This window comes from Rattus norvegicus, chromosome 10 (assembly GCF_036323735.1).
Source record: "Rattus norvegicus strain BN/NHsdMcwi chromosome 10, GRCr8, whole genome shotgun sequence".
NCBI classification, from domain to species: Eukaryota; Metazoa; Chordata; class Mammalia; order Rodentia; family Muridae; genus Rattus; species Rattus norvegicus.
This window is the reverse complement of record NC_086028.1, coordinates 87,017,747-87,028,967: the sequence shown is the minus strand read 5'-3', so window position 1 is coordinate 87,028,967 and position 11,221 is coordinate 87,017,747. Positions and strand designations below refer to the sequence as shown.

Sequence of the window (11,221 nt, the reverse complement as noted above, 5' to 3'; positions counted from 1 at the left end):
TAACTGGGTATACAAAGTGAGTTCCAGGATAGCTAGGCCTACACAAAGAAACCCTGTCTCAAACAAAAACAAAAACAAAAACAAAAAAAAACAAATTAAAACAAAAACACCCATACATATACATAAATCTAAGAAATATTGTGCTTATTATAATTAATGTGTGTGGGTAACGAGTGGGGGGCATGTATATGACACAGGACACATGTGGAGATCAGAGGAAAATGTAAAGGAGTCATTCATTTCTCCTCTCCTTCTATCTTGTGGACCCCCAGGATCAAAGTCCGGTGTCAGGCTTGATTGTAAGTGCTTTTATTCACTGAATTATCTTGCCAATCCTAACGTAAGTATTAAAAAAAGCTACATATTTCTTTTTTTTCTTTCTTTCTTTTTTTCGGAGCTGAGGACCGAACCCAGGGCCTTGCGCTTTCTAGGCAAGCGCTCTACCACTGAGCTAAATCCCCAACCCAAAGCTACATATTTCTGTTGGACTTTATTTTTTTTTTCTTTTTTTTGGAGCTGGGGACCGAACCCAGGGCCTTGCGCTTGCTAGGCAAGTGCTCTACCACTGAGCTAAATCCCCAGCCCCTCTGTTGGACTTTAATATTTCTATACCAGCTTTATCTTTTTGTTTTGGTTTGTTTTTGTTTCCCTGAACTCACTTCATAGATTAGGCTGGTCTCAAACTCACAGAGATCCACTGCCTCCCAATGCTGGGATTAAAGGCATGTGCCACTACCACTCTGCCAGCTTTATCTTCTTAGTGTTTTCTTTGGATATATTTTCTTCAGCTCATTACCCTTTAAAGCTTTTTGTATTCTGATTTGGTAAAGATCCTACAGCTGGATTTTATGCTGTGTGCAGGTGTGCGTGCAGGTGTGGGTGCAGATGTGGGTGCAGATGTGGGTGCAGGTGTGGGTGCAGGTGGGCATGGGGTGTTTGTGCATGTAGAGGACAAAGGTCAGTGCTGGATATTGTTTTTCAGGCGCCATCCACCATCCACCTTGTTATTTTTGTTGTTTTTTTTTTTAAGATTTATTTATTTCATGTATATGAGTACACTGTCGCTGTCTTCAGACACACCAGAAGAGAGCATTACAGATGGTTGTGAGCCACCATGTGGTTGCTGGGAATCGAACTCAGGACCTCTGGAAGAACAGTTAGTGCTCTTAACCGCTGAGCCATCTCTCCAGCCCTATTTTTGTTGTTTTAACGTTTTGATTCTTTGTGAATTTCACATCATGCACCCCAATCTCATTCCATCTCTCCATCCCTTCATATCTTCCCTCTGCCCTTACAGCCTTCCTCCAAAAGAAAAAAAAAATCTCACCATGAAAGCTGTAGTGATCCCCTCCTCCTTCCCACAGTGCTTAAGGCCGGCCTATGTCACATGTATCACCCAAACATAAAGAGAGTTTTGAAAAATGTATTATTGTTTAAAATATTGTATTCTATTTCTCCAGGAGTAAGCTAAAAAAAAAAAAAACCTTTGTTTTAGGGGGCTGGACAGCTCTTCTTGCAAATGATCATTGCAGGGTGTGGTTCGAGGCCTCTGGCTTCTGCTACACTGTCAATACTGGATCCTCACTGGGTATCTTCATGGATATCCTGTTGTTGCCCTGTGTAGTGGAGCTCTTGCAGGGGTCCTTGTTTGTGAGGGGCAGGGGTTTTTGTTTGTTTATTGTTTATTGTTGTTTTTTTTTTTTTGAGACAGGGTTTCTCTGTGTAGCTTTGGCTGTCCTGGAACCTGCTCTGTAGACCACCTCAGAGATCCACCTGCCTCTGCCTCGGAAGTGCTGGGATTAAAGGCTTGCACCACCACCACCACCTCCAAGCTATTGTTTTTGAAACAGTTTCTTTCTAGCCTGGAAGTCACCAAGTAGACTAGGCTTGCTGGCCTGGGCCTCAGGAATCAACCTGTCTGGGCGTCTCCATAGCACTGAGATTATAAGCATGCACCACCACACCAAAGGGTTAGGGATACAAACTCAGGTCCTCATGCTTGCCAAGCAACCACTTTACTAAGCCATCCTCCCACCTCCCCTATAGATTAAAAAAATAAATCAAAACAAGCTGCGTATTGCTATACAACCTCAAGCAGACCTGAGGCAGGCCTCTGGATTATTATAATTTTCTTGTGTGTTTTGTAATTTTCTGTGAGTTGCATGAGCCATCCCTTTCCCTGAGGAGATCATGTTTCAATCTGGAATAAATAGCTATAAAAAAAGAGGATCTTTTTTTTTTTCTCCTTTTTTTCGGAGCTGGGGACCGAACCCAGGGCCTTGCGTTTACTAGGCAAGCGTTCTACCGCTGAGCTAAATCCCTAACCCCTTGTTTTGTCTCTTAAGGGGCCAACATTTTCTCCTTTAACTTTTGCAGGACAGAGGCACTAGATCAGGAGTATGGCTTGTATTCTGTGTCTGATTTCGTCCACTTTACTTTACTTCTCAGATACGAGCTGCTCGGGACGCAGCATGTAGTTTACACCAGGAGAAAGCATCGCTGCTCATTTGTACAAGAGCACTGGGTGGGTACATAAGATAATACAGTTTCGGGCTGGAGAGATGGCTCAGCGGTTAAGAGCACCCGACTGCTCTTCCAGAGGTCCTGAGTTCAATTCCCGGCAACCACATGGTGGCTCACAACCATCTGTAAAGAGATCTGGTGCCCTCTTCTGGTGTATCTGAAGACAGCTACAGTGTACTTATATATAATAAATGTAATAATATTTATATATAATAAATATTATATATAATATTTAATATTATATATAATATTTAATGTTATATATAATATTTAATATTTAAATAATATATAATATTTATATATAATAAATATAATAGTAAATAATTTTTAAAAAAGAATATAAAGCCTCCACTTACTGAAGCTTGTGCCTGATATTGCTTTTTTTTTTTTTAAAGATTTATTTATTTATTATATATAAGTACACTGTAGCTGTCTTCAGATACACCAGAAGAGGGCATCGGATCTCTTTACAGATGGTTGTGAGCCACCATGTGGTTGCCGGGAATTGAACTCTGGACCTCTGGAAGAGCAGTCGGGTGCTCTTAACCGCTGAGCCATCTCTCCAGCCCTGCTTTTCTTTTAATGTCAGAGACTGACATCTGCTGTCTTCAATTGCTCTGTACTTCACTGACTGAGGCGGACTGCAGCAGCTCCCTGTGCCATCTAGTCTAGCTAGCCAGCTCTTTTATTTTACTGAAAATGATTTTTTTTCATACAGTAACTTGGATCACGGTTTCTCTTCTCACAGATCCTCTCGGATCCTCCCTACCGCCCACGCATCCATCTCTAGGACTGACTTCTCTCCGTTAGAAAACGAACCAGAATAAAACAAAACAAGTAAGCAAATGGGGTGGGGGGGGAAGGGCATGGGAAAAGCAAACACGGGCAGAGATGCACACGTCCACCCGCAAAATCTGTAAGAACACGAAATCAGAAACCACTCTCTGTAAGCAAAGGATACAGAAGAGGCCATGGGTCTAGTGGCCCAGCGTGGACATCCATTTTCACGTCATGCTCCTCTTTGGATAAACTGACTCTAAAAACTGGGGCACGATGACTCACGAGTATGTCCCAGAATTTGAGGGGATAAGGCAAGAGGAATGTTACAAACTCTAGGCCAGCTTGAGAAATATAATTCCAGGCCAGCCTGGGGTGAGTGAGGTCCTGTCTCAAAATGAAGCGGCAACAACGTTTATATAGAAAATAGTTAGAGGAAGCTGAAGGCCAGGCTGGTAACTTAGTGAGACTCTGTAGGTGGTGTTTGCTACTTTGTGAGTTTTTTCCACCCTTCTCCACCCCTTTTCCACACTGTCATCCCCCTAACACTAGATAGGAAAGAAAAAAGGATAGAGAGGAAAGGGGGTGATACCTTTAGTCTGCTTCCTGCTGATTAGGGGAATTGAGTCCTTGGAGCAAGTTTGATCTTCGATGGCAAGATATCTACTTTTTTCCTGTTCCTTCCTTACACAGGACTACTTAACAAACCTTGACCAACACCAAACAACCAACAACCTACCCCACCTTAGGGGCTGTGGTGGTTTGAATATGCTTGGTGCAAGGGAAGTGGTACTATTACAAGGTGTGGCCTTGTTGAAGGAAGTGTGTCACTGTGTAGGCGGGCTTTGAGGTTTCTTTCTATGTTCAAGCTCCACCCAGTGAGGATGAGACCTTCCTCCTGGCTGCCTTCAGAGGAGAGTCTCCTTCCGGCTGCCTTTGCCTTTGGCTTGGATCAAGATGTAGACCTCTCAGCTCCTCCAGCACCATGTCTGCCTGCAAGTGGTCCTGCCCACTACGATGACAATGGGCTAAACGTCTGAAACTGAAAGCCAATCCCAGTTAAGTATTATTCTTTGGACCAGAGAGATGGCTCAGTGGTTAAGAGCACTGACTGTTCTTCCAGAGGTCCTGAGTTCAAATCCCACAACCACATGGTGGTCACAACCATCTGTAATGAGATCTGACGCCCTCTTCTGGTGTGTCTGAAAACAGCTACAGTGGACATATATAATAAATAAATAAATCTTTTAAAAAGAGTTGCTTTGGTCATGGTGTCTCTTCACAGCAATGGAAAACCTAAGGCAGAAGTTGGTAGAGTTCTACACCTTGACCGGAAGTTCTACACCGATCTTAAACTTAAAAATAAAGAGAGGACCAGTGGGAGATAGATCAGTGGTAACTTGACCCGCATGCAAGGCATCAGTGACAAGTCTCATTTTCACCCTTTGTATCCAATCACGTTAAAGTACCCAGTCATGCGGATGACTCCCCTGGTGCTGGGGAAAGGATCATCACCCTTTTCCTGAAGGACAAAGATCCAGCAAGACCAAGCAGCTTCTCACAGTGTCCCACTTTGAAGGCAGGCATTTTCCAGGCACACCAGCATGCTTCACAGGGCAGGCTCTGAGACACTGAGTGGCCGGCCCAAGTTCCCCCAGCTTGGTGACACAACCAGGGTTAAGCTTGTGTCTGACACTCAAACTCCAGCTGATCCCTCTACAGATGGCTGGAGGTGCGAGGTTACCTCACCCCTACCCTTCGCAGAGAAGCTCAGTTGGGACACATGTGTGTTCACACGCGTGCACACACACACACACACACACACACACACACACACACACGAGTGAAACTCAGTTGAGGTTTGTATTTCCTTTCATCTTGACTCAGTACAAACGGTTCCTGGAAGAATGGAGAGAGACATAGGAGAGTGCTGGGGAAGAAAATTCCAGACAATTTGTGAGGAGGGAAGGGCCATCAGTGTGTCAGGAGCTACTGCCGGAAACCCCTTGGCCAGTCTCTTGAGAGATACTAGAAGAGAAAAATGCACAAGTTTTATTGCCACTCTGTCTTCAGGGGCCTACTGAGACCCCAGGCTGAGGAGGGGCTGTATCTTTTTCCTCCTCAGGACTCTGGAGGACTTACAGATGCTCCCCATGAAGAGCCTAGACCCCCAACACTTCAGTAAAAGGGTGATAAATTCCTTCTCCAGCACCCAGGGGAGTCATCTGCATAACTGGGTACTGCCCAGTTGCCCTGGTAGTGGCCACAGTGGCCACATTGTGAGGTGGTCCGGGTAACAGGCAGGTGTGATTGGGATGGGAGGCAACAGAAGCATTTGGGTGCAGTGGCCTCGTTTTGGGCTTTTCCTGCTCTCACCCCCTGCTGGGATTTTCTTTTTTTTTTTTTTTTTTTTTTTACTACACCATCATGGGTAGTGCCTACCACTGGGAGGCTCGGCGTCGGCAGATGGCATTGGACCGGAGGAAGGCGTTAATGGCACAGCAGCAAGAGCAGGTGCAGGAGAGGGGCTTGGTTTAGCAGGGTCCACCATGGGGGCAACAGGAAGTGGGGAAGGATGAAGGACTTCCTGGGAGTGGATTGCTAGCTTGTGAGTGCTGTGTGCTCGGGTAGGAGGCAAGTGAGCTCAGTTTTTCTGTCATAGGCTGGTGGAAAAGGGGACTGTAACCAAGAGGGTATTTGAAGAGGACAGGTCTCTGTTGCCTGGGTTGCCCATGAACTTCCTGGCTCAAAAGCTCCTCCTCCTACCTCATCTTCCAATGACTAGTTCAGGGCAGAGTATGTATCTGGCCTGAAAGCTGTGCCATCTGGTGTAGCCCTCAGCCTGTGTGCTTCTGAATCCCTACAGAATTCAGAAGCATGGCTGGTGAGGATGAGGAGCTGAAGTTCATGAGTTTAATTCATGTATAAAATTAGAGCATCCAATTTACATATTGGGAAAAATTTCTAAGCATTTTTGGCATAACTTGGGTGACTTTTTTTTAAACTTTTAAAAAATTTATTTTTGCTTATAAGAATACACTGTTGCTCTCTTCAGACACACACCAGAAGAGGGCATCAGATCCCATTACAGATGGCTGTGAGCCACCGTGTGGTTGCTGGGAATTGAACTCAGGACCTCTGGAAGAGCAGTTGGTGCTCTTAACCTCTGAACCATCTCTCCAGCCCCCGGCAGGGGGGGAGGTTTCAACTGTATTTTCTTGGGGAGGGGAACAAAGTCTCACTGTATAGTCCTTTGTAGACCAGGCTAACCTAATAATCAAATTGCCCGACTCCATCTCCAAGTACTGGGATTACAGGCATGTGCTATTCTGTCTGGAAGATCAAATGCTTTTTTATGAGAAAGAATTTTTGAGTGAATTTCACCACATAGCCCTAGTTAGCCTGGAGTTTACTATGTAGACCAGACAGGACTGGAACTCATTGAGATCCACCTGCCTTTCCTTGAGTACTGGGATTAAAGGTATATTTCACCATGCCTGAAATGTGTTTTGCTTGCATGGATGTTTATGTACGATGTACGTACTCGGTGCCAGGGGAGGATATTGGATCCCAAGACTGGTGTCATAGTTGTGAGTTGTCATGTAGTGCTTGGAATTGAACCTCAGTCCCACCCAGATTTTGTGCGTGTGTGTGTGTGTGTGTGTGCGTGTGTACATTCACATGTGTGTGTGCATGCTTGTACACCCTTAAGAGGACAAAAGAAAGTGTCAGATTCCTTGAAGCTGGAGTTTACTATGTAGACTATGTAGGTGGTTGGGAGCTCCCTGATATGGGTGCTGAAACAATGCAGCTCCCCTGAGAGGACAGCAAACATTCTTCACTGATGAGCCATCTCTAAGCCCTGAGCTCAAATGCTTATAATTCAGTGTACCCGTGGCTGGAGAGATGACTCAGTAGTTAAGAGTGCAGGCACAGGGCTGGAGAGATGGCTCAGAGGCCAAGAGCACTGTCTGTTCTTTCAGAGGTTCAAATCCCAGCAACCACATAGTGGCTCACAACCATCTATAATGAGATCTGGTACCCTCTTCTGGCCTGCAAGCATGCATGCAGATAGAATGCTGTATACATTATAAATCTTTTTTTTTTTAAGATTTATTTATTTATTATATATAAGTATACTGTAGCTGTCTTCAGATACATCAGAAGAGGGCATCTGATCTCTTTACAGATGGCTGAGCCACCATGTGGTTGCTGGGAATTGAACTCATGACCTCTGGAAGAGCAGTCGGGTGCCCTTAACCGCTGAGCCATCTCTCCAGCCCCACATTATAAATCTTAAAAAAAAAAAAAAAAAAGAGTGCAGGCACTACTGTTCCGCTCCACGGAGCACCTGCACAAACATACAACGTATTCCCCCCCACATAGAATTAAAAATAATAAAAGACGGAGGCTGAAGAGAGAGCCTCTTTCAGAGGACCCAGGTTTGATTCTTAGCACCCAAAGGGTGACCTCTTGCTTGTGGCAATCCTCCTGTCTCTACCTCCCAAGTTCTGCGATAGTAAGTGTGACCACATCCAGAAAACCTGTTTTAATATGCTTATTAAACTCTGGAGATGGAATTACAGCCAGTCGTGAACTGCTAATGTGGATGGAACTAGGTAGCTTCCTCTCCAGCCCCAGGAACTGTTCTTTTTTTTTTTTAAATGATAATCACTTTTTTTTTTTTTTTTAGATTTCTTTTTTTAAAGATTTATTCATTTATTATATATAAGTACACTGTAGGTGTCTTCAGATACACCAGAAGAGGAAATCGGATCTCTTTACAGATGGTTGTGAGCCACCATGTGGTTGCTGGGAATTGAACTCATGACCTCCGGAAGAGCAGTCGGGTGCTCTTAACCACTGAGCCATCTCTCCAGCCCATGATAATCACTTTTATTTATTTTTTTTTTTTTTTGGTTCTATTTTTCGGAGCTGGGGACCGAACCCAGGGCCTTGCGCTTCCTAGGCAAGCGCTCTACCACTGAGCTAAATCCCCAACCCCTAATCACTTTTATTTATTTATTTATTTATTTATTTATTTATTTATTGTGGTTTTCTTTCTTTGAATTATTTGTTTTATGTATGAGTACACTGTAGGTATCTTCAGACACACCAGAAGGGGGCATCGGATAGATGGTTGCGAGCCACCGTGTGGCTGCTGGAAATTGAACTCAGGGCCGTTGGAAGAGTAGACAGGGCTCTATAACCGCTGAGCCATCTCTCCAACCCCAGGAACAGCTCTTTATCCTCTGGCTTTAACAGCTACTTTCAATGCTAAATTCCAACCCAGTAAATAGACACTGAGACTGGGCCACTTCCTGGCCATGAGTTAAGCAAAGGAGCCCAGCTATTCAGAACCATGCCTTGGCTACTATCCTGGAGAATGGAAACAGCCTCGGCCCTAGCTCCAGCCTCCAATTCAGGGGATAAAGACACTTCTCACAATCTACACTTCTCCCTTGCTCCACGGCCCAGTTTATTCCGTAGGTGAGTGATCACTTGCTGGGTGTTTCTTGATAGGAAGCAAAAAAACAGGAAGAGAAGAAACAGCATTCTGAGAAAACATCTCAGCCACATCAGGATTCAAAAGGGCCACAGCAGGATGCAAAGGGGACACAGCAGGATGCAAAGGGGACACAGCAGGATGCAAAGGGGACACAGCAGGATGCAAAGGGGACACAGCAGGATGCAAAGGGGACACAGCAGGATGCAAAGGGGACACAGCAGGATGCAAAATGCCCACCACCTACACAGCCACAGCAGCAGGCAAAGCCACAGGAGCAGGCACAAGCACAGCCACCTGGGCCAAAGTCACAAAAGGAGCACGACCCTCCTACACAGAGCACCTTCAAGGACAGCCTCCAGAAGGACACCCAAAAGCAAGGACCCCAGACTAGACTCTCGGGAGCTCAACAAGACGGCCAGCAAGCCTGTAAAGTGTGTGATAAACCCCCAGTCCTTCCAGGCCCTGGTGAGTATGCTACCTTTGAGGGCGGGAGGTGAGGGGGCCCCTTACACCCATCCCAGTCCTGTAGTTTAGAAGTTCCATTGCCTCCTGTCCTGTCTAACCCTTCCCGGCCCCCTTGCGCTTAAGTGGCCTCCTCCTGGAATGAATTTCTTCCAACCTAAGGCAGTAAGGAAGCTTCTGAATAGAGCGATTGGGTAGGTGTCAGCCACTCTTCTAGGATGTGGCAGAAAAGGTGGGGGGATGTTGTAGGCTATGGGCAGATACAACTTGAGCCCTGTAAAGTCTGGGACCACAGAATGGCTTCCTAGTGGAGATTCTTCGCAGGAGGTTTAATCTGTGTCTAGCCCCGGGAAGGGCCTAGCCCCACCCCCAGTATCCTTAGCAACTGCCAGATGAGTGACTTGTGCTTTGTCCCATCAGGTCTCACGAATGTTTGCCAGCCTGCCTCTTCTAAATATTCCCGACTCACGGTGAGAGGCAAGGGGGCTCTGGCTAACTGAGGGCAGGTTTTCCTGTGCCTGTGGAAGCCAAGGAGGATTTCTTAGCATAGGTCTAGGGAGAGAACTGGAATCATTTCAAAGTCACTTCTGGGTCTTGTTTTGACATTATTTTTGTGGTACAGGGAACTGAACCCAGGGCCTTGTGCATGCTAGTCAAATGCTCCACTCCTGGGCTGTTGTCCCCCATCTACTCTACCCTCCTTTAAAAAAATCGTTTTACGGGGTTGGGGATTTAGCTCAGTGGTAGAGCGCTTGCCTAGGAAGCGCAAGGCCCTGGGTTCGGTCCCCAGCTCTGAAAAAAAGAAAAAAAATTGTTTTACTTTAAAAGGAGTAGTTTACTTATGTATTTTTGCACATGGGTGGGTATCTGAGGCGGCCAGAAGACAGCAATGGACTCCCTAGAGCTGGAATTACAGGGGGTTGTTGTGAGCTGTCTGGTGTGGGTGTTGGAAAAACAGTAAGCAAGCACTTTTTCTTTTTCAAGACAAGGTTTCTCTGTGTAGTTCTGGCTGTCCTGAAACTCGATCATATACTGGACTGGTCTTGAACTTATAGACATTTGCCTGCCTCAGCCTCCAGAGTGCTGTGCTGGGACTCAAGGCCTGTACTACCCCGTGGCCTGCTGGGCTCCAGCCTCCTACTTTTTGAGTTTGAGGCAGGATCTTGATACATCTGGGCTTGCTTGGAACTCACTCAGTACTCAAGCAAGACTTGAGCTTGAGATCTTCCCAAGTAGTAGCCAAGGTTACAGACTTGAGCCACCAGGCCAGACTACCAGCTGGCGACTCCTAATCACCTAATCATAAAATGGCAGGGATGGGGAGGGCGCCTGGGTGGATTCTCAGCAGTTTAGGCTGAAGAGCAGCTGCTCTTTTACCTCCTCATTTTTATAGTTCACAATATTCTCAAAGCAGAGCGCCCAGAAACGACTAACTTGTCTTGCTTCCTGTCTTTTGTTTTTGTTCGTTTGTTTTTCAGTCAACTAATTACATCCAGCAGTGGTGATCCAGAGATGGACTCCAAGACCTGATGATACCACAAAGCAAAAGCAAAACCCAAAAAAACAATCAACCGAACCACAAAACAAAAAACAAAACAAAAAAAAAAAAACAAAAAACAAAAAACCCAACAACAACAGAAAGACAGCAACCACACTCTCTTTCCACCCAGCAATCTTTCTAATCCAAAAAGCCATTTGCGTTTGGAAAGGAGACTAGCTGGGATTAAAATGTGATTCCTGGAGAGAACCAGGAGCCTGGTTAATGAGCGCAGGGTGAGGGAGGAGGGCGGCAGAAGGACCCACAGTGGAGGTGGACGGAAGAGGGAGCCCATGCTGTTGCCTGGCCTAGGGAGAACAAGGTCTGGAAACCCCGCCCCCCATGCCCACCCCAAGCTTGCACCTCCTACAACTGTTATGCTGTTCCTTATCGTGATGACTGACAGGCTCCAC

General features: G+C 45.7%; 1 protein-coding gene across 2 annotated transcripts; it reads left to right on the top strand.

Moving 5' to 3' along the window:
• The first annotated feature begins 5,603 nt into the window (after positions 1 to 5,603).
• Ccdc200 (coiled-coil domain containing 200) lies at positions 5,604 to 11,018 on the top strand. Of its 2 annotated transcripts, XM_006247468.5 has the most exons (4): positions 5,604 to 5,814; positions 8,824 to 9,274; positions 9,692 to 9,741; positions 10,750 to 11,018. In XM_006247468.5, the coding sequence occupies exons 1-4, from the start codon at positions 5,728 to 5,730 to the stop codon at positions 10,774 to 10,776; spliced, it is 615 nt and encodes a 204-aa protein (XP_006247530.1). In that variant the 5' UTR covers positions 5,604 to 5,727; the 3' UTR covers positions 10,777 to 11,018. The 2 variants fall into 2 exon arrangements, with proteins under 2 accessions (XP_006247530.1, XP_006247531.1); XM_006247469.5 differs by lacking the exon at positions 9,692 to 9,741 and having other exon boundaries at positions 5,608 to 5,814.
• Positions 11,019 to 11,221: the final 203 nt, after the last annotated feature.